The following is a 23,662-nucleotide window of genomic DNA, read 5'->3' on the forward strand; positions in this document are numbered from 1 at the left end:
TATGCATTATTGTATTTCAAATAAAAGGCTGAGTACTGTATGTTAGTGTTGGCAAGTGAAGAGGGAAATGATCTGCAAGTTGTATGTTCTTTCATCCACTAATTTCCAAGTTGTTCTGTCAGTATTGTGTAATTTCTGAGCTTTATTTCTCTGGTGCTCTCATGTGCTTTTCTAACACTGTGTCTCCTGTGCTCCAGGATCTCTGGTGTCTGTTGTGCCTGCCTGTCTGTCTGCCTGGTTCCCTGCCTTCATCACCCCTCATCACCCGCCACACCATTTCTCCCATTAAAACCTTTTACCTGTATTTCTGATAGGTGTGAGATGACCAATGGTCCCACAATCTCCTCTTTAAAAGATGTGTTCCCAATGATAAATTATCCAGATTATATGGGTTTTTTAAAAAGGTTTTTAGTCTATGTGTATATATAAGAATATATAAATGACACATAATAATGCAATCAGCAAGCTAAATTTTAATTTTATATTCACATACATACATTCTTATTTTATTATATTAAAGCTTTGATGCTATCATACTTTATCTACATTAAGTGTAGCAGAACAGGCACGTCAGATCTTTGAGCTGTGCAGTTCCACGTATAATCCACTACGAAGGTGTACCGATCTCTCCCAGCCTCCTCAGCAGTCCGTCCAGTGTCTCCATGTTCTGTGATTTCTCCTCTAGCAGCTCGTATCGCAGGCTGGAGATGTCCTGCTTGATCTCCTTCAGCTCACCTGAATTAACAACAGACACAAAGTCATGCAAGTAAAGTTTCATGCCAAAATGGAAATGAAAAACTATTGGCAAGTACATGTAGAGTACCTTTATATCCAAAATGGATATAACAATTGAAATAAGTTCCGTTTCATAATCACTCTGTTGATTTTACCTTCAGTGATCTCATCACTCTCTCTGTCCGTTTGGGCTTTGATGATGTAACGCTTTATCAGTCGCTTCATGATTTTCTACAACCAGTGATGGAAAAAAAAGCTCAAATTCTTTGACAAAAATTACCAATACAATAATAAGAATAGTCCCATTTTCACATTTTGATTTAGATTTTTTTTCTTTAAGTTTAGAATCTAGAACTACAAACACACATACACATACCTGGTATCTGGTTGGGCTGGTAGAAGCACCATATCCTGAATTTTTGCTTTCTCCAAGCTAGAAGATTAAGCTGAAGTTAACTTAATTGAACACAACTGTGACATTTCTTCTTGTCTTCAGGTCTGAGGTGGAGCCTGTAGTGCAGCAGAGAAACCACTGGGAGGTGTTCATGCTCTGTATTTAAAGCTCCACTGAGGACAAAGGCTGTATATGATGTTTTCATGAAATATACATGTGTACACATAGTGTGGTACCTGGTTGAGCTGTGTCTCTGTTTTTTCCTCACTGTGTCCTGCCATATGCTGCAGGAGCAGGGACTTGACACATGTGGCCAGTCCCAGCATGGATTTTGGACTGGGGACGAGGTTGAAAGGCACAGGGAGCGTCCTTCCCTCCTCGAAGTAGGAGAACCAGAGTTTGGCCCGAGCAAACTTCCATTCAACATCAGCATCATCCTAAAGAAAAGAGGGAAACAAACAGGTAGGAAAGAGACAAAACACACCACCTGCTCCACTGTGGCTTTTTGAGTTTAAAACATCAGATTTACTGGAGTATAGTTGTGTAGTGAAGAGTATTTCAACATTTTTGGAAATGTCCTTATTCACTTTCTTGCTGAGAGTTAGATGAGATGACCAATACTTCTCATGTGTCTCAATGACATGCGAAACCAAACAACCACTCCACAAGCACATGGTACAACACAGGAGAGCCAGCTCATCAGGGCAAGACTCAGCCGTTCATTTACATCTGAAGGAGAAGGGACACTCATTCGATGACGACAAGGTCTACATCTTGGACAGAGAGGACAGATGGTTTGAGAGAGGAGTAAAAGAGGCCATCTATGTCCACCTGGAACGTCCATCTCTACACAGAGGTGGTGGCTTACAACACCAACTATCAGCCACTTACAATGCAGTCCTGAGATCCTTACCCAGGAGACTTAACCCCCATTCACACCTTGAGACATGTGACCCTAACGACGATGATGTCAGGGTGGGGCAATGACCCACTAACGAGTCACACCTGTGCTCATGTGACCATAACGACTCACATAACGACTGGGTGGGTCATAACCACCCCCAGAGGTTAAATACCTGGGACTTCCCAAGCAGTTTTCAGAACTGAAGAAGCCTTTTGGATGAGAGGTGAAACATCTTCAAGAATATAAAAGAAGTCCAGTTGTCTTCAACTTCAGCACTTAAGACTACCATGACCTGGATGACTGAGAACCTTCACAGACATGTGTCTCAATGTTAAATATGACGCTACAGCCAACACTAAGTTACCCCAGCATAATGACTGGAAACAAGGGGAAACAGCTAGCCTGGCTCTGATCCAAGGTAAGAAGTCCACCTACTAGCATCTCTAAAGCTCTTTAACATGTGACGTCTTGTTTGTTTAATCTGTACAAAACGCAATTTTAGAAAAATACAAGCTGTGGTTTTACAGGGGTCTAGCCAGGCTAGCTGTTTCCACGTGTTTCCAGTCTTTATGCTAAGCTAAACTAACAAGCTAATTGAGGTAGTACATGAAAGTGGTATCAGTCTTCACATCTCCCTCAAGAAAGGGAATAAGCATATTTTGCATAATGTTTTTCAACAGAGGCTGTTAACATCACAGCTCCAAACCTCAGCAATGTGCACATTTGATCTGCAACAGAAACATTTAAAAAATGATTTACTGTTTGAGCCAACAGAAATGAAAAGCTTTATAGAGAAAAAAATGTTTGATGGTAGATTTTGTACATATAAATCTACTCTTACTGCATGCACGTATGCATATGTAGTACACACTAAATGTATAATTCATCATTGTTTTATGAGTATTCTCAGATTTCTGATGGAATATGCTATGTATTTAAATAGTATGCTATATACAAGAACATGACTGATTTTGTCACCTATTCAATCTATTTACAAAACACGTTGCTGAAGTGTTCTAATGAAATTTTAAGACTTCACATATTCGATGAGCCTAACGTTGTATGCTACTTTGACAATTACATGCGAATATAGGTAATGCTTCCCCAGTCCATATCTGAGCTTGTATCTGAAGCACATAATGATGTTATTATGTTGATAGGATTTGATTGGCGAACCTCAATCTCCTGGAAGGAACTGTTAATCATGGCGATGAGCATGTTGAGCAGCACTATCACCATGGTAACATTGTAGACGCCATACAGCACGTAGCCAATGTTCTCGATGAATTTGTGTCCATTGTTGATTACGACGGACCTGACCTCAGACAGTCCAAATATAGCCCAGAACAATGTTTTGAAGCTCTCCTCCAGGCTAGATGGAGAGAGAGAGAGAGAGAGAGAAATGGAGGGAGACAAGAGAAAAGTTATTTTTCAGATCAAGCAAACCATTAATCATCAGTAGGGAAAATTCAAGCAATGGGAAGAAAAGAACATTTTTTGGCCCACAGTTAGTTCTTACAGTGTTCAACATGGTGTGTATGTTACTGCTCACCAATTTCAAAGCATATACATGTGTTTCAAGGCAGAAAAATCTAAATGCATCTGTGAACAAACGTGTTCACTTAATGTCTCACGTGGTGAAAGCGTCATTCTGCTTAGCCCCCAGGTAGTAGGAGTACAGGTTAAACATGCCGATCATGAACGCCAGAAAGACCAGGATGAAGATGACCATGAACTTGAAGATGTCCTTGACGGTTCTGCCTAAGGAGATCTGCAGTGGGCCGAAGCTCTCGTTGGCCGGGAGGATGTAAGCAATCCGAGAGAAGCTCAGCACCACGGCGACTGCATACAGGCCCTCCGATACCAGCTGGGGGTCTGACGGCAACCACTCGTTCCGAGCTACAAAAACAGAACATGAATAAGTCAGTGAGGTTCAGCAAATCAGCTTTGACTTAAGTAGATTTTCTTTGTTCCAAACTTCTTTTTGAAAGGCAAGTCTTACAAAGAAGCCTGCAGTTATGCTTTCAGGTCAGATAATGGAAGAAACTGGTTGCATTAGGACACCATATTATTCATTTCACAGAGAGGGTACACTGATTAGCCACAACATTAGAACCACTGACCAGTGATCATCTTGTTAACAATACAATGTTCTGCTGGGAAACCCTGGGTCCTGACATTCACCTGGATGTTACTTTGACATGTACCACCCATCAACACTGTTGCATATTAAGCACAGCCCAACCTCCATGGCAACAGCATTCCCCCACACCACAAAAACTGTTCACAAATGTCTTGAGGAACACAACAAAAACCAAGGCCTTAACCTGACCTCCAAACTCCCCAGATCCCAATCTGATCCAGAATCTGTGGGATGCACCAAACCAGGCAACACAGCAGCTCTTATATGGAGGCCTAACCCCGCAATCCACAGGACCCAAACGACCACAGACGTCCCAGTGCCAGACACCACAGGACACCTTCAGATGTCCTGTGTCCATGTCCCAACAGGTCAGAGCTGTTTTGGCAGGATGAGGGGGACCAACACAATATTAGGTCAGTAGTTTTAATGTTGTGACTGATCAGTGTGTGTGAAGAAGCCGGTTCTCAACTTAATATGATTATAAGGATTGAAAAAAGAAAAAAACAGATGTTCCCCTACACAGATATGCATGTTGAAATCTTACAGTTTTACCTCCTCTGACCTCCAATGTGTATTGGTGGGTCTCCCCACTAATGTGGGTCTGAAGCCAAAAATGTTGGGAACCACTAAACTAAGTAACAAATACTTCTACTCCTCAAAAATGCTAAGTTTCTAAATTTGAATAGTTTGCGGTTTTATCATGTTTTTATTCAACTACCCGATAACAACAGGAGAATTCAGACAGAGACTGCTTGTGTCTGGCCGAGTCCAAAGCCAGCAGATGTCATCTCAGCTATAGTGGGATATATGCTCCTCTATGCACCATCTTGTGCTAACTCACTGCAGCTGTTTATACATTAGATAAATGATGGTTTTTAAAGTGTGGCAGTCTGTTAGCATGCTCACCCAGTGTAAAGTAGTTTATCTCAGGGGGCAATGTGACATTAATCAGTGTTGTGTAGTGTGTGTGTACATAGGTCTGGGCTAAGTTAGCATGTCTCAGGGCAGAGAAACGGCAGCTGAAGGAGGCGAGGAAGATCGCCAGCATCCCAAAGTCCAAGAAGTTCCATGGTTCGACCAGGTACTCCCCGGGTCCTTGACTCCAGATCTCCTTCACTTCAGCCCAGATCATACCTGCGGCGGCACATGTCAGACGATGTCATGCACAGGACGCCGTGATGTTTTTGGTGAGGAATTTCATCCATCAAGATCATCTAAATCTCACCCATGACCCATGAAATGATGAGGATCTCCATCCACGTGAAGGGTGTTGTGGTCATGCGGTAGAGCAGTAGCGGGCTGAATTGGGGTCCTCCCGGCTGATGATGGTGGGTCATGTTTGGCAGCAGGGTGGTGCCCGCAAAGCGGTCAGCAGCATTCAGGATGAGAAGGCCCAGGAAAATGGTGAAGGAAGAGGCGTGGGCCACAAACTTCATGAAGGGGCTACGCATCACTTTCCCCACCTGAGTGAGAGAGATGAAACAGTGGGAGGATGAGAGAAACCATCCTGCAGGGATTTATAGTCTGATTTGTGTATCTGGGAATTAATGTGGGTGACTTACTCTGCTGCAAGGAGCGATCCAGTAAGCCAGAGCCAGTCCAGGCAGTCCTATAGCCACTCCCAGCACCACCAGCAGTTTGATTGCAGTGGTCTGTTGTCTCAGACCGGGCAGATTCTCATACCAGATACTCAGCAGCTGCTGCTGGCAGTTAGGATGAGCTACAAACTGAACGGTGCCAAGTGAAGGGAGAGAAACAGAGACATCATGAGTGGTGAAAAGACAGAGCCAAAAGAATCATCATCATTCACTCAGTAGGAGTCCAGGGTGGAAAAGCCTATTTTGTCTGGTCAGCAGTTCAAAACCCACGTTGGCTGAATCCAGAGCACAGTGGAGCATTTTTTCCATTGATAAATGACTTGAATGTTAATCAATTATGGAAGAGGCTTGAAGATTAATATTGTGTTATTTGACTAATTGATTGACTGTTTCAGCACTATAAACTCTGCTCTCTGATAAAGGTATCACATGAGACATTTGAAAATTGAGAATAGAACAGATGACTTCAGACTTAAGTTAAATCTCCATTAAAATATAGTTTTATATTAACATTATATTAGACCATTATCTGCCAATGAGTTTTCAGTGACCTTACAGACAGGCATTGTTTTCAGTCGATTTTTTAAAAAGAGGTCTGAAAATCAGCTTGAGATGTTTGATGACTTTCATTTGTACAATAATTTATTTGTTTTTTGCATAGTTTGTTACCATCCTGTAGCAATGCAGTGAGGAGCTGAAAACCTTTTGAAAACTTACTGTACATTCAAGGATGTTGCAACATCCGGACTGCTCAGCTGCCACATACTGCCATTTTTAGTTAAAGAATCTAGCAAATACACACTATCACTTTGAACAAGATGCTCTCAGAGCTTATTATCTGGGATTGAATCACATCATTTCAGAATTTCCTTATATGTACATTATATTTAACTTTGACTAAATTTAAATGTGATGACACGGCGCCGTGATTCTTATCCAGGTCAAGTAAAAAATACTTGTTGTATACTTAATGACACGATGTGATCCCTTTTCGCTGTTAAATCTTTGCCTTTACTTAGCAATAATTCTTATATTACCATAAAAACATGGACTTTTTCTTACCTCAGCGTCATAGCCTGTTTGTGAGCATACTAACCTTTTTGAGTTCATATTTGATGGCTAATTTGAGCCTGGTGAGGGAGGGCCGACCTGGCAGATCATAGGTGTCTTCGGTGTCAGTTTCTCCGCTCAGTATGGCCTCCACCTCCTCTGTGCTGCGGCACAGATCCAGGAGGCCCACCACATAGTCCTTGCACTGGCTCGACAGACAGCAGTAGTCGTTCTACGAACACCACAAGGGAAAATGTATATCAGTGAGTGAGACATTTTAGATGTACTATAGTAGACCTCAAAACATATTTAAGTTAGTATTAGTGAGACATAAAATTGCCTACATACCAAGAAAGGTGAGCTACGTGATTAATTTGTGTACATGGATGTATCTCAGAAGCATTGTGCCATGTATTTACTGTACTGTACTTGTAGTACAGTAATAATTGTTGTTGTATGTCTGGCAAACAAGCAATGTCAACAGTGACTACAGGAACTAGACCGTCATCTGTTTCTGCTTCCTCTCTTAAGGCTCATAAAATGATCTTATGTTTACAGGCAGGTTTTACTGGCAGCTGGTTGGCAGCGACCTGGCAAATGTTTTGTGTATTTGATGAAGAGCTGGTTTTTAGGTCATGTTCACAGTAGCAGTAACAGGATGTGCCCAGTGATCTTTGATGCCCTGTGTTCACATAATTGTTGCTGGTGATTCTGTTGGATCTTTGTTGGGATTTGTACCTTAAATTCTTTCTCAATGTTAGCCAGCATGGCCAGTTCGTTGCTGAGCTCCAGGGCTGCCAGCACCGGGTCCTCACTGGACAGGGAGAGGTAAGCAGGACTGGCAAGTCCCCTGTAGGCATTGATCCTCGATCGCGAGTGGCTGAAGGAGTCAAACTGCTGCTGGTAGTTACAGGAGTCACAGCTGCAGAAGTAGTCATGAGGGGGGTCGATGCGAGCCCCTTTACTCAGCAGGGTGTGAACTATCTCGTATTCCCGGCAATGCGCTGCAAGTATGACTGGAGTCACATCATGAGAGAACCTGTGGGAATGGGTGTACACAATAACATGGATAATATACATGTACAAAGCAACAAAGAAGATAAATCAAATGTGTTAACATAGTGCATGTGATTATTCTGGATCTGTGTCTCATAAAAGGTACTGGTCAGTGTGGACACCTTTCATAACTTTCATCATCGCTTGAATTTTTCCTCCAAATAACTTCCTCCCTTCTCCAATCAAAATCAAAATCATTGTCATGATCTGTCTGTGAGACTCCCTGGACTTTGTCCTATTTCCTGTTTTATATTGAAAGTGCATTCCTTTTTGTGCCTGTTAAGGTTCTGCTTCCTGCCCTTGTGTGTATTTCCCTCCAGTGTGTCATCCCCACACCTGTTCCCACTTCCCCAATCAGCCCTGCAGTCACCTGGTGTCTCCCCACCTGCACCTTATTCCATAATCAACCTGGACTGTATCTATAAGTGTCCTTCCTTTGACAGTTTGTCCAAGCTGACCAGTGATGTCCAAACACATTCATACCACTGTGCCCTAATGCCAACTCTGCTGTTTGCTACCACAGCTCTTTCCACCACTCCAACCTCCTCCTTACATGTTCCGAGTGCTGTTGAATTTACTAAGATCAAATGTTTGTGTGTGTTTGACAAAAGTTTGACATTTGTATAAATATGCTTACTCTGCTTTCTTGCTGAGAGTTAGATAAGATACCACTCTCATGTCTGTCAAAAAACCACCAGCAGATGGCTAATTTAGCTTCGCACAAAGATTGGAAACAGGGAAATAAGTAGCCTGGCTCTGTCCAAAGGTAACAAAAGCCAAGTACCAGCACCTCTAAATTTCACGTATAAACAAGTTATAGCTTGTTTATTTAATCTGCTCGAAGGAGTTTAAAAATAACAAATTGCCATTTAGCAAAGGCATTACATGCCAAACTATTTCTTGGCAAAAACCAGTTGTCAGGCAAACAGCAAAGACTTCAGGGAGTTACTAGGTATTAGTCCCTGAGAGTGAACTTCAGTCCTGATGATGATGTTGCCTGCAGCAAACACAAAATAGCCCTTTACGTAGTCAGGACGAATTCAGGACCAGCGCTGCAGTTACTGTTAACTGTGGTCAGAGGGCACAGTATTTTTAGTGACGCCCCTGTCTTAAAGGTCTTACCTCGTCCCATCCTCATCATAAGCGTAGAAGTCATCCAACATGTCAGCTTGAGCAGGGCTTGCTGTCAGACGACGAGTATCTCTAAGTGAAGGGTGACCCAACAGGGCTTCTGTGATACGAACATAACCTTTACCTAAAAAAATCACACACACACACACACACGTAGAGACAGGGCTAAGATGTTGGAGTGGTTTAGTACCTGGTCACTTTCACAGCCTTACCTCAGTACTTTGCTAGTATCGAGGAACATGAATTTCCTGTAGTATTATTAAGATATTAAGATGAGTTCCCTTCAGCTCTGCAGTTTAGCATCTTTCAGCTCATTGTTTTGGTTTTAAGTTTTTGGCTGCAGCAGGAATATCCTTTCAGTGAAAAAGTCTGTAGAAAAGGCTCTGGCAGTTCACCAGTTAACAACCTAATTAAGCACCATAGAAAGGCCAGTCCAGACAGGTCACTGCACCACACAGAGGACAGTCTCCTCAGGTAGTCACTGTGTAGAGAAACATTAAGCAGCTAAAAAGACAAAGCAAAAAGGTGAGGGAATATTGAACTCAAAAATGAGTCACTGCCGGTTTAACCCTTTAAATCACTGTTATATGCAAACATACACAAATGCACACATCTTACTGATGGCTAAGAGGAGGGCATCACCCACTCTGGCCAAATCCGCCCTCCCCAGCAGTAGCTCCGTCACCTCGAGATGCTCGTTGGCCACAGCCAGCTGCAACGCATTCTGGCCCATGTAGTCCACAGCGTTGACATTCAAGTTAGGAACATGGAGCAGCATGCGCCGCACCTCTGGTATGTTGCCATACTCAGCTGCCTCCAGGAAACGCTGCTCAACCTCTGACAGGCTGGTCGAAGGAGCGCAGAACATATAGGCAGGACCACGGAGAGCCTGGCGTCGTTTAACAGCAGTGAGACGAGCCATGAGCTGTCTCTCAGAGCTGCTGTGGCTGCCAGAGAGTCAGGAGACATAAACATACAGTATATATTGTCCACATGGGAACTTACACATACACACACACATATTACATTTTGGAAACGACACCTCAGGCACTTGTCCAGAGTTTCAACTCAATTCAACTCATCACACATTAATAGGATTTAATCATTAATTCTACTTAACACCAGAACAAATACAGCAGAGAAGTTTGGAAATATGCAAACAACATTTCTCTACAGAAACTGCAATCTTCGTGCAGGTCCGTGTAGGGGACCATGTTTGGATAAAAATCTAAAAATAGAAACTGAGATAAAGTATACAAACCAAAAGATAACTAGAAATGTTATGTTTACAACCCAGATTTAACACAAATCCACCAAAACTTCAAAAATAGTTCTACTGGCCTGTAAATTTTTGGGAAGTCACTGAAGGGGAACAACACTGGTACTCACAATCCTCCATTAACCTTAATGACATTATGCTGATGGGCCTTTTATTGATTGGCAAAAACTACTCTCTTTTTTCCAAGTAACAAGTTGGAAAGTAAACTATAGTCATGGAAAACTAGCACCAGTTCGATTAGAATAGTTTGTTTAGAATAGTTTGTTTTTCCTGTATATAATACATACAGTCTCATTTTACCGTGTTCACCGTTGAGACTGCAAACATACAAACAAGATCATCCTTGAAGAATATGACAGACTTTTAAAAGGATACTGTGTAACATCACAAACACTAAAAGTGCAGTTTTGATCTTCATCAGCTTATTTTTACTTCTTGATTTTACAAAAATAACTGCACTGTTGTAATGGACACATGCTGAGGTTATTGTCTCACTTCATTGCCTTCTATTACACGTCTTCAGGTAACTCATTATTAATTCATCATGCTGTGTTAACATAAATACCATGAAAAGGCAAAATGCTGCTGAAAAGATATTACAGTCAAATGATTGCTGATTCTGATTACATAATATGAAAACACACCTGCTCAGTACATGAACATCTGGCTGAATAGGGGCTGTAAATGAGAGACTCACCCGAGGCATCGTCCAGGGCAACAGTTCTCCTCTCCAAAATCATCATACATCAGCAGGTTATCACGGCTCCTTGCCCTCGGGCTGTTAGTGTAACCTACAGGCCGGCTGTTATGATGAACCGCAGACGGTCTGTGGTTCATCCTGTAAGTGGTCAACAACCGAGGGTCCGCTCCCGCTTCATATGAACGAGTGATCAAGTGCTTGTGGCATGACTCTCTCTCTCTCTCTCTCTCTCTCTCTCCCTCCCTCCTCATTTTTTTCTGTGTCCTTGAGAAAGAATGCATCCTTCTGGGTCCCACTATACTTTTATTTACATGACTCATTGAACTACAGATGTGGAGGGCAGCTCAGTGTTACCACTGACCACACAAGTTATTGGTGATATTTGGTTATTTTTGTCTCAGCTGTTTCCACTGAATCTACAGCCTCCTCTTTAATTTCCCCTGAAGTTGTTCTCTGCATCAGTTTTGAGAATGCAGGCTGATTTGCAATGTTTAAGTTGATTTACACCAGCAGAATACTCTCAAAATATTGTGCTTTGCCAACAGTTTTAATGCGCAGGCTGTAAAATGCTATTTTAAACTGTAGTGTTTAGAGTACATGCTGAGTTTTGTCTGTGTGTGTGTGTGTGCATGCGTGCAGGAGTGACTGATGGCTGATGAACAGCAGATGAGATTCCTCAGGGTTTAAATTCCCAGTAGACTTTGCTTCCTGTGCTCCCACTCTCCACTGATCCTCGTCCACTGTGGGAAAACAACATCCCACTCTGTGCGCACACGCACCCACACACACACACACACACACACACACACACACACACACAACAGCATATATTCATACACATGTAAGCATGTGTGTTGATGCATGTCTGTGTTTTTATGCATGCAAACATGTATTTCCTCACCAGCAGATCAAAGGTGAGTCACAGTACCTTGTTTCTGGCTCTTGTATTGACAAGAAAGCACACGGTCATACACACTTACATAGGTTAATTTTAGCTTTTTCCTCTGATCATGCAGTGTGTTCTGCATCATCGCCACCAGTTTCTCCAGTTCACCGCATAGAAATTACACAAAAACACAACATTAAATCACACAAACATCTCAACACTTAAAAATGTGATAAAGCAAAGTCACTGATGTACAATTGTAGCAGTGAGAATTGCCTTTTAAGGGCCTGATTGCTGAAGCCTAGTGAGTTTGGACATTTCATGGTGTAACAGCGTTACATTTTACAGGGAGGCTGGTGGGGAGAAAGAGGGCAAACTCTGACAAATGTCACCAGCAAGAGTTTTTGTTAAGACTTCCTCCTCAGAACAGAACAGACCTAAGATCTGGATGTAAACACTGTCAGCTCAAACATACACACTCTTATTGGGGGGCACTGAGTGGGCAAGCACCTGGATAATCCTCTTCTCCCCCTCTCTCTCTCCCTCTGTGTGTGTGTGTTTTCGTACCACTGATTCTGGTGATAACAGTGTAGGAGCTCTGGCTCTTTGTGTGGTCTGGTATGTGCATGCTGACAATGAATACACACACAAACTAAGCTGTGTGTGCTACAGAGTAAAAATAAAGAGATGTGGGATCAGAGAGGAAAACACTGGTGCTCCAAATGAGCATCCTGTTCTGTGGAGAAAACTGTGGCTTGTTTAAACGTCACCGCAATTGTTCAGTCGTGATTTTTTTTGCTTCTCTTCGTCTCCCCAGCAAAATCTTGAAGTCCCAAAATCGTAATGTTCATCCACAGAGAGAAGACAGGTGATTAAAACCAAAAGCGTTCATCTCCTGGGGAGCAGGATTGAGATCAGTTAAATGTCATTTGTGAGTGCTGTATTTTACAAGGATGATACTTTATTATGAGAGTGACACACGAGGGCGATCACAGGGTCACCAAAATTTGATTTTAGTGAAGCATCAGAAACAGTATTAACACTGTACAAACTGAGCTACCAGATTGGAGTGAGTTCGACCTCACCTCAGATGTGTTAACTGATAACAGAGGACACCTCCCCCCCTTGTTAGAAGCTAGTGTGAGAAAGTCCACAAGTGCTCACAAGTGCTCCACTGTGAAATCGCCCTTGTTCCAAAGTTAACACACAGATATACAGATATTGTTTGATTATACTGACACAAATCAGATTCCATAGCTTTTGGTCATTTGCTGAAGACTGATGCTGGCTCATATGACCAGGAGATGTCGTTTAACATCAACACATAGCTGTGGGTCATATAAGCTTCTTGCACAAATGACCTGTGGGGATCGTCTTTTAAGAGTGTAACTCTTAAACAGTATGTTGATCATGTTTATTTAGACAGTGGATTGAATTCTGTGCAGTTTATTCATTCAACTCATCATTTCAGTCACTAGACTTCAAGTAAGTTGAACTCATGTTCAGAAGTGGTCTGATCATTAAAACTAGACATTTTGTACAAAATATATATTTTAAGTTGAATTAACTTCAAAATAGTTCAAATGAAATCTTGAAAAAATAAACAGAGGAAAATAGATTAAAATAACTAAATATATTAAACTATAAGAAGCTATATGAATGAAGAATAGCAGGTGCACATTTATTAGAACACAGAAATCTGTCATAACACAGAGTTCTATTAGAACACAGTTGTGTCACAGCTCAGTGAGTTCTACTAGAACACAGAGAGGTTTTCTGTAGACACAAGTTTCAGTTTAGTTTTATTCGCCGTAGTGAACAGACGTATCTGTGTGATTATCTGTACTGAACTATTGATATTTTATCACGAGAAGAAAACGCACTGACTCAACCTGAAGACAGAGAGTTCGATAAGAAGAGAGAGAAACACAAGAGCAGAAGAGACAAAGCTCGACTGAAGATGTCTGCAGACAGACAGGTAAATATAAATGCACCTTACTGAAGCATCAGCTGTGAGTTAGTTTGTAGTTAAGAGATTGATTTGCACAATTTAAAAACTGTTTTTTAAGTAATTTTAAGTAAAACAATTCTGTTAGCAGGTTAACTGTGGTTCAGTGAGTTACTTCATTGTGAGCAGGTGGATAGGCAGCATCTGTTTGTCTGTCCTGCTTTACACAGAAACAAGATGAAGACATTTTAATCATTATTTCTTAACTAATGATTTCACATACAACCTGTAACAATGTAATGCACATTTCATTTAAAAGAGTAAGAGTAAAGCTACATGTTCTTTTACTCTGTGACCTGAATATTGTTATTTGATACGAGAAAATAATTTATTTAGAAAACATACAATTAAAAATCAATTATATCAAACATATCCACTACACTACATGGACCTAACACTGTTTATATATCTCTGCTTTAGAGCACAACTCCATCTGAGCATCTTGAGGATGTTCTGCAGGATGAAGACGTCAGCTTCTGCCGCACCTCTCCAGCCATGTCTGAGGAGAGCATCATGACATACGCCACTTGGTGCTCCATCGCCGACTCAGACATCTCTGAGATGAATACACCTCGTGCTCAGGATCTCAATGAGGTTATCAGAGGTGTATGTCAAAACTTTGTGGATCCTGAGTACCCAGAGGAAGAGGAGGAGTATTTTGGAGACAGAGAGGAACTCCTCACCACTGAGACCGGATTCTCCTCCAGATTTTCCATCAGGTCAGAGGAGAGCGAGAGACCATCTTCCTCCGCTTCCTCTTTCTCCACCACCACAGCAATTACTGAGGCAACCCAAATGCTCGGCAGGAGGCTGTCAGGATCCTGCAGTCCACTGACTCTGCCAGCAAACCCAAGAAACCAGCTGTCATTCTTCAAAAAGCTGAAGTCAACATGGAAGAGCAACTCTATCGGGAAGGAGACCGAGATGCTCAAAAAGGTTTCTTCTTCCAAAGCTTCCTCCAGACTGGAGATGACCTCCACCCCTCTGGAGATCATTGAAGAAGAAGACACAGCAGAGAAAGACTCCACCAGCCCATCTCCATCACCCAGTCAGGTGGATGAGGCTTCAACAGATTTCCAAGACGAGGAAAGAAATGAGGTCCTGATGACTGCTGCCAACACTGAGGGGGAAGTGTCTACCCCTGACCCAGTGGACAGCTCCTCTCAGGCCCTAGAGAAAACCCCCAGTCTGAGCTCTCCATCAGAGAAAGATGGACCAGGACCCTCAGAAGAGGACGGACATTCTGCATGTTCCCAGGACCAAAAGGGAGAAGCAGCAGAACCACAGCTTGTCCTGAATTCTTCCACCATCTCTCCCATAATAAGGAGATTCTTCGAAAGCCTCACCGAAGAGTAAGTCATGTGTTTGCTCACTGATTTTCTGGTGGATACTTGAATACATTTCTGACATTTGAGAGTATTATTTCTGTGTTTCACCCTGTGTTTCTTTTTTAGGCAGTGGAGAGAGGTAAATGAAGGAATTTACAACCAAGCTGTGAAGGAGAAACTCATCAACATGTGCACAGATGTGCTGAAGTTCGTCACAGACTTGGTCATTAGAAAGGTCTTACAGTCCATCCGCCAGCCCTCCGTCACATCTGGCGCCTTCAACCTGATCAGACCCAGGTCCTTAGAGCACCTGAAGGAGTTTTTGGACAACATCCACAACGGTGTGCAAATCATTTTGAGCCAGGCTATCTGCGATACCATCGGTGCAGACATCCCTGTGAGGATTCCAACCGACTTCACGGCAGCCGTGATGACTGAGGTCGTCTCTGTCCTCTCAGTAGCTAGACAAGCCCCATTGGATGGACGATCCTCCAGTGCTGTTGCTCCTGCCCGCTGCCAGGTGCCAAAAGACAGAGCAGCAGAGAAGACCCTGGCATTTTGGCTTTCAGTGATGAAATCCTTCCTCACAGGAAAAGCCACTGTAGTGAAGAGAAGGATTATGACACAAAAAGAAAATGACAACAAAGAAGAGACACCGGCAAAAGGACATGACACCAGAAAGAAGTCACTGTGGAAGAGGTTTTTCAGTGCAAGGCAGAAGATAAAGATCCAGCCTCTCCTACTGGAACAGGACTCCACCACCTCCTCCAGTGTCTTCCTGAAAACAGACCTGAAGTCCTCTCCTCTGGTATTGGAAGATTACATGGAAGATGAGGACACGACACCAAACTCCCCTCTGTCCTCCATCAGCCCGATCCCACCAGATCATCAGGAGTTTGACTTCATCCTGAAGGACCCAGCCCTGGTTGAAGCAACAGCAGATGAGCTACATGAAGACATGAGCCAGTCCTCTCAGTCTCAGCCAAGAGACTCCGTCAGAGAGGCCGAGGAGAAGACGAGAAACAGCTTTTGCAGCTTCCTCCATAAAATCTTCTCAAAGGTAAGATGTTCTGCTTCTTCATCTAGAAACATTTGAGTTGTGAAGTTATTCACCTTTTCAGGACCAAACAAGTGTTGTTGTCTGTAACTTGAAAACATCTTCTCACTGTTGGATTTTAGTTTTATTTTTACTTTTGTACTGATGTGTTGTTTTTCTAATCACCTCTAAAACAAAAGGATGAGAACAAAAAGGAGACCGAGAAGGAGGAGAAGAAGACTCAGCGCAAATGTTTTCCTCTGTGGAAAAGACTGTTTTTCTGCCGTCCATGCAGCTGTTGCTTCGACCAATAACTTGACCAGGACCTCCATCTATCTCTCCCCCATTTCTTTTCTCTTTATCCCCTCTCCCCCAATCTCTCCTTTCTTCCCTTCTCTTCACCCCCCCCATCCCATCCCATACACCCCCCCCACCCCCCATCCCATCTACCTCCCAACCCCCCCATCCCCCCCCCCCCCCCCCCCCCCCCCCCCCATTCCCATCTACCTCCCAACCCCCCATCCCCATTCCCCCCCCCATCCCCATCCCACCTACCTCCCAACTCCTCCAACCCCCCCAATCCTATCTACCTCCCAACCCCCCCTTTCTCCTCACCCCCTAACCCCCCCCATTCTCCTCGCCCCCTCTCCCCTATTCCCCCTTTCTCTCTCAACCCAACCGGTCAAGGCAGATGGCCGCCCACCCTGAGTCCGGGTCTGCTCGAGGTTTCTGCCTTCTAAATGGAAGTTTTTCCTCGCCACTGTTGCCAGGGGCTTGCTCAGGGTGGGAACTGTTGGTTTCTTAATAAAATCCTCTTCAATTTGACAAACCGATTCTGCTTATCTACATTATGAATACTTAAATACTGATGGTACTATTGGTTTACTGGACACCTACATGGTAATGAAGAGTCTGAATTACAGTCACAATATGTCAAATGTTCATGAGGTCAATTATGACTCCCAGTCTATGAAACATCCAATCAGTTTAAAGGTCTGTTGTCTCAGCTAACTGTGAAATGAAGCTAAAGATTACAATTTCCAAAAAACTGAAAAAGAGAAACAGAGTCAATTAGTTCACTTTCAGATTCTGGGTCAGTTTATGAACAAGAAAAACATTGAACAACCACAATCTAATTCCCATGTTTCCTGGTTGGTCTTCTAGCATCAACTGCATCAACACAGCGGCCTCATTGAAGTGGAAGCTGATTTTTGACCCCACTTAATGTTTTTGTCTGTCTGAACATGGCCTTATGTGGAGGTTTCCCACAGCAGCCTTTTCCACTTCATAACTCTGTGGAGGATGCTCTGTCTAAGGAGATGACATTTTGAGCAACACATTTTGCCCTGGATTGTTAAAGTGGTTCATTTGTAGAGGTCAGGGTTTGATCTCCTTTTCCTGATTGGACCATGTTTTCAGAAAAATATTGCAAGGACTGAGAAATCTTCTCCGATCTGACAATTAACAAATGATAAAAGAATATTTCCTGGTTGTTACAACTTGGGTCTCATTTTAGTGAAATTACAATATTACAAATTTCGGCAGGGATTGTAAACACAGGGAGCTGCAGCAGACAAAATTACTCACACACACACACAGACACACACACACATATTCATGTATGTTTAGGTATGTACTACAGACGAAAGATTCACAGCACCACCTACTGGGATGGGTCGGTAGAAGTGATTTCACCTGCTGCTGCCAGTCATATTGAAACCCACACTCAGTGCAGACTTATGCAGCTTATGATGCATTCACTTTTACTACTTTTCACACTTACCCTCTGTTCACCCTTAGCTGCAGATTTCTGATACAGGACCCCTCGTCCCATGCACCAATCAGCTCAGGCTTGACCATTTGTCCTCATCTGTCTCTTCAACAGTGCAACATCTTGCCAAAGCACATTCACTGTAATTATTTCTAGGAATACAAACTGTTTACATTCACCAGCTGTTTCTCCTGCTTTGAGTAAACTGATGACCTTTCAGCTCGGCTGTGGACTTTGGTTCAGGTGGGACGTCAGAAGACATCGCCTTTGGCAATGGAATGTTTTGTAGGTTAATTTAAGAGGAATATTTAGGCTTGGTATGTTGAAGTTTAGCCTGCAAAGGCTTTAACTGTTACTGAGTTCTCATTGTGAGCTAAAGCTGCCGTATGGAAGTTAATGCTTTAACTTTGTTTTAACTATAAATATCCTCTTACTCAGAATAGACATGAGTATATGAACACCTATATAGATTATTTGCCACCACTTTTTGATAAGACAGTCTTTATGAAGGTTTACAAAACGGTCTGTTTTTTTTAACTAAGGATTAATAACCTGCTAAACTGTGACTTATAACACACATCTTTGAAACCCAAATGTTGCTCTTATAAATGGCATATACCTGATCAATACAGTTTTTGTAAATTATCTCTTAACCATGAAAACCAGACATTTTATAAACAGTACTTTATAAGAACATGGTAGCCCGTTTTTTCTTGTTTTCCTCTTTATGAAGGAGTAGCAGAAAGAATGTCAGAAACTTTGGACATATATGAACTAGAAAAAAATCCCCACCGTGCTTTATTATAGTACCTTGCAAAATCAGAAAGACGTAATAATAACAATAAATATAAAAACTTCTATTGCAAAAGTCCTGGAATTAGCCTGGAATTCTGTCTATGTTTCTGATGATTTTGGTCTTTTTGTTTTGTTGTAGATTGATAGATTGCATTATAATTTCAGGGATAATTATATCTTCAAGAGTCAAAGTCAGCTGGTGACTGGTTACAATGAGGTGAAACAATGAAAATAAGACTTCAACAAAACTTCTATCTTGTTTTATTAAAACCTCAGGTTGTACAAAGATGCAGTACAACTTATACAGTAATGACTTTGTGCTCTTCTCCTTTCTCTGTCAGTTATTGGTTGCAATCCTCCTGATCTTCATCGTGACAGATTTGATGGTGTGAGGGACCCCATTCTGTCTCCAGGTGTCCCACAGGATGTGTGTCCTCTGTCCATAGTTCTGCTCTAGGTCTTCAGGGGAGCCGTTGAGGTTTGCCAGGCCGCACTGGTTGAACCACCATCCCGTGTGGTTGTACTGAGTGCTGCAGCTCTCCACCTTGCGGTTGCAGATGGAGCAGGAGGGATTGCAGCCATCATTGTCTACATCTGAGGTGCTGAACGGAGCCGTGTCCTGGTTCTGCTCCTGCTCATAGCCGCGAAATGCATCACCTGTGCAAAAACATGCACAGAAACATATAGTACACAATCCATTTATCCCAGTTTTGAGTTTGCACTGTGTGGCAACCCAAAGCCTTTTTATCTGAGGGTGAACTTTTTGTAAACCTTGGTTTATTCAGTCATACCTGCACTGCCTGCATATCGACCCAGGTGTATACTGAAGAACTGGGTTTCACTGTCCAGGTGGAAATCATCATATGATGCATAAGAGGTGATGTCATCATGGGAGACCAGAGCAATATGAAGTTGGAAGCGAGTATCTTTCTGGCTCACTATGTGAAATACCTTCTTCAGGCCCAACCAGTGCTCTCCTGCGCACACACACATACACACAGAGAGAGTGCAAAATATAATCCCCAACATCTTTGTTACAGAAATGTTTGCCAAATGTAAATTCCTTGCCATCTTCATATCTCTCTGTTACCTGAGAATAAAGACTGGAAAAAAAGTGGAGAAGCTAGTCTGAAGCAAGTCTCCAGGAAGTCACTGTCAATAGTCACATAAACCACCACCCACCCAACCACCCCCACCCCACCCCAATAAAACAACAGTGTGTCCTTTTTACACTTTGGTTTTTGTATGGAGGAACATGTCGTGGCAGATTCTGTCACACACAGAGTCAGGCCACCAGGATTTAAATGATGTGTTCACTTGATGAACATCACCAGTTCTATTTGATTGCTTGATGTCAAAACATCTAAGTCAAGCTGTTTGAATAATGTGTGTTGGCCAAAGTAGCACAGTCATCATTAGTTTCCAACCTCCTCCTGCTCTTGGTGAAACACTTGAAACTGAAAAGACTCCTCTGTGACTGTATTTCAATGTACAACCTGCAAGGTTTCCAAATCCATCAGCATAGTCAGCCCAGGATCGTTTGAAGTCAGTCAATCCATCAATCCTCCTCTGCATCACCGTCCATCCACCTCCCATGTAGTCCATCTCACAGAAAACCTGCAGGACAAGTTCTGTTTTGAGCACCGACAGAATGAGTAAGCAGCGGACTCTGAATGACTGTATGAAGCACGTACCTCAAATGAAGAGTCAGTATTCTCAGGGTGGACGATGTAAATACCGCTGGGGATCTTGGGGACAACTGACACAAGGCTGTCCTTTATGTCGCTGCAGTCTCGTCCTGATCAAAACGAACATACTCTCTGTCATCATCAGGACTAACATCAACGTTCAAGGAAGCAGCTGCTGTTTGATAATCACTGATGACAGAGGAATGACTCTGCATATTTTTAAAAATGTTCAGTCATGTTCAGTCAGGTAAACTGATATTGATGTGTAATATTAATGGAATTTGACACCCACCTGTATGAATGTTGTACATATGTGTGTGTGTAAGTTACCATGGGACTGCACAGGTTTCACAGAGTACATCTCGGTGTTGCTTCTCTGAACCTCGGAGCTGAGCGCCTGCACTTTAATCATCAGCTCTGTGACCTGGAAATGTGACACTACTGTACATACGGCCAGCCAATCAGATGCTTGGAAACTCTGTTAATAAGAGAGAAAAGGAAGACTTCACTTTACCTGACTGCTGAGGATGTCCAGGGCTCTCTGCTGCTCCTCCATCACATCCCTCATCAGCTTCCGGGTGCTGCGTCCAAACGCCAACAGAGACTGCTGTAACTGGCCTGCACACACACACACATTTTGAACAACGGATGATGATGATAGAGGTAACAATGACGAGGGATAAGAAAGTTTTTTTTTTTTACCACAAACTGAATGTTTCTCATCTCGTAGCAGCTTGACAGTGATGTCACACGGGATGGAACATGTGTCCCGACCTTTGACCCCTCCGAGAGGTTTCTGGCCTTTGACAGGAGTGTCAGAGAAGTCCTCACCAAGTATTTCTGATTGGTTAAACTTGGTGCTGTTTCCTGTATCCTGGGAATAAAGAGAGAACGTCAGTGGAAATTTAAAATACCAGTCTGCGATTATTATACTATCGTAAGTGTGCAACACGGCACCAGGACCCTTGAGCTGTCTTTCCAAAACAAAGTAGTCATTTTTAGCATTAGCAATGACATGTGTGATTTTCCTGATGACATGCCAAAATGTCTGCTGTGCAGATGGTGTAGAGGGCACATACATATGGTCTTCTATCCAAACCCCCTGAATATGCCTGAGCACTGAAAACAGATAGATTAATTTGAGCAGACTGCATTGGAACTGCAGCTTTGTTACTTTGTTGAAAAAGAAAGTACAAGTGCACTGCAAAAACTCAGCTCTCACAAACAAGAAAATAAGAAAGAAAATGGGGTAAATATTTCTTGAAATCGGCTAAATCAGCGGCCAGCAGAACATGAAAAGTTCATTTGCCAAGATTTTTAAAACAAAACAGATGATTTTGCTTTTTTTTGGTAATATTTCCCTCATTTTATTGTTTCCTCCCTTCTTTTGAGAGCGAGAGTTTTTTCAGCAGCTTTATAAATCAGATCATTCTAGTTTCAAGTATTAAGTTACTTAGAACCATTAATAAAATCTTAGTGACACATTATGACATTTTTTATGATAACTAAAGATTAAGGTAAGATTAAATATCTCATCAGACAAAACAAACAAGCATTTATTGCCTTGATTTAATATACTCCATCTTACTTAGATTTCAATTTTTGCAGTGAGGGAAGAACAGTCCAGACTGATATTCAGCAGCACTTTGACTGGAGCAGGCTTGTTACTCAAACCCCTGAATCAGCAAACAGACACAGAGCCCTGACCAGCTTCTGCATCTGATTCTGACCTTTCTACTGAAGGTGGATGAATGAAGAAAATGAAATTTTCATCTGGGGGATCAACAAAGTTTTAAGTCAAATATCCTGGTGGTTGAGTTGGCTACAAACACACAGAGTGTGACTGCAATATCCTGTCTTTAAATCCTGTGAAAAACATTTGGAACCAGCAGTGGAACGTGACATTTAATAAGTATAGTGCTGACGTTCTTGTACTTGACTTCACCTGATGCTCCACTTTATTTATCTGACATCTATAGTAGATACTATTCAGTACATAGTTTTCAGATGATCTTTTAATACAACAGATTGGATGAGCCTCTAAAATGTGATCAACAGTTTAATGAAAAAAAATCTCCCTCTTATCGAGAAATTTTAGTCTGGAATTAAATTCTTTAAGTTTTATTTTCTTGTGAAAACATCTGCCACTTTAGTGGAAATATTTTTGACTTTTTTTTCAATGCAAAACAACTTTTTGAATTTTCTAAAACCAGTGTTTTCATGATATCAGTGCATGTTTTCAAGAAACAGACACTCATTTCTTGAACACTCAAGCTGATAAAAATCAGCTCCACCTTGACCAACCACAACAAAAATGCTGCTCACACAATCCTATAATATACTATATGCAATACTACACACACACACACACACACACACACACACACACACCATAACAATTTTAATGTTGATATAACTAATCAAAGAAAAGACAAATCCACCGCCCACAATACCTAAATCTAAGCCCTTACATCTCTGTGATTGCATCAGAATTTCTTGGAGAAGTTTGTACACATCTGGGGGGAAAAAATGACACATGGCCATGAACATAATTCCTGATAGAAGTATGGGTGTCAAGACAGATGACTGACTAAAACTGAAAACATTTACACATGCACATGGTACATACTGTGGAGGAGAGCAGATGAGGCAGAAGCAGCAGGAGGACAGTTGTTGTCCACATCATGTCAGTCTCGTCTGACTGTGATTATTTCCTCCAGGAGCCAAAGAGGGGCTGAGCTCTGTCCACTGGCAGCCACTCCTTCATTTACGCTTATTTTTCCATCCAGTCTGCTCTTTTCCCTTCACACGTCCATCCCTCTTTCCCTCTCATCTACCAAAGTCCTCTCTGTATCCCCCTCCTTCCTCTCGCTTGTCAAACTTTTCTCCTTTCTTCCTCCCTCGTCACCTCCCTTTCTCCACCTCCATCAGTCACTCCCACTTTTTCTTGTAAATCCTCATGACAACATCCCCCGTGAGCGGAGGTCAGATTTGTTAAATGGGCTGGTGATAAAGGCCTGGATAGGTTTCTGACAAGTAGCCGAATGTGCTGATTCCAGATTTGTGGTACAGACTGATTACCTCCCCCCCCTCAGTGTGTCTGTTACCAGGCATTGTTGCTTTACAGGTTCTATCCTGCCACCAGCATGAGAAACAGATG

At 42.3% G+C, this 23,662-nt stretch overlaps 3 protein-coding genes across 4 annotated transcripts; 1 reads left to right on the forward strand and 2 right to left on the reverse strand.

Annotated features, from left to right (window-relative positions):
• Nucleotides 1–453: 453 nt before the first annotated feature.
• Nucleotides 454–11,193, reverse strand: trpc6a (transient receptor potential cation channel, subfamily C, member 6a). Of its 2 annotated transcripts, XM_018691981.2 has the most exons (14): nt 10,988–11,191; nt 9,630–9,958; nt 9,003–9,135; nt 7,563–7,863; nt 6,871–7,056; nt 5,739–5,903; nt 5,402–5,639; nt 5,083–5,310; nt 3,668–3,932; nt 3,210–3,405; nt 1,366–1,566; nt 1,112–1,168; nt 891–966; nt 454–735 (listed from the first exon to the last, which is right to left on the reverse strand). In XM_018691981.2, exons 1-14 carry the CDS (start codon nt 11,125–11,127, stop codon nt 608–610), a joined length of 2,643 nt encoding a protein of 880 aa, XP_018547497.1. In that variant the 5' UTR covers nt 11,128–11,191; the 3' UTR covers nt 454–607. The 2 variants fall into 2 exon arrangements, with proteins under 2 accessions (XP_018547497.1, XP_018547499.1); XM_018691983.2 differs by lacking the exons at nt 454–735; nt 891–966 and having other exon boundaries at nt 1,112–1,245; nt 10,988–11,193.
• A 2,335-nt stretch (nt 11,194–13,528) lies between these two features.
• Nucleotides 13,529–16,651, forward strand: LOC108893156 (uncharacterized). Its single transcript, XM_018691009.2, has 4 exons — nt 13,529–13,854; nt 14,305–15,236; nt 15,339–16,272; nt 16,449–16,651. The coding sequence occupies exons 1-4, from the start codon at nt 13,837–13,839 to the stop codon at nt 16,560–16,562; spliced, it is 1,998 nt and encodes a 665-aa protein (XP_018546525.1). The 5' UTR covers nt 13,529–13,836; the 3' UTR covers nt 16,563–16,651.
• Nucleotides 16,652–19,059: 2,408 nt separating this feature from the next.
• On the reverse strand, nt 19,060–23,378 carry angptl5 (angiopoietin-like 5). The gene is made up of 8 exons (XM_018691377.2): nt 23,132–23,378; nt 21,205–21,376; nt 21,017–21,120; nt 20,833–20,926; nt 20,509–20,612; nt 20,311–20,431; nt 19,606–19,791; nt 19,060–19,471 (listed from the first exon to the last, which is right to left on the reverse strand). Exons 1-8 carry the CDS (start codon nt 23,186–23,188, stop codon nt 19,152–19,154), a joined length of 1,158 nt encoding a protein of 385 aa, XP_018546893.1. The 5' UTR covers nt 23,189–23,378; the 3' UTR covers nt 19,060–19,151.
• Nucleotides 23,379–23,662: the final 284 nt, after the last annotated feature.

The sequence above is a fragment of the Lates calcarifer genome, linkage group LG20, assembly GCF_001640805.2.
Source record: "Lates calcarifer isolate ASB-BC8 linkage group LG20, TLL_Latcal_v3, whole genome shotgun sequence".
In the NCBI taxonomy this organism is placed as follows: Eukaryota; Metazoa; Chordata; class Actinopteri; family Centropomidae; genus Lates; species Lates calcarifer.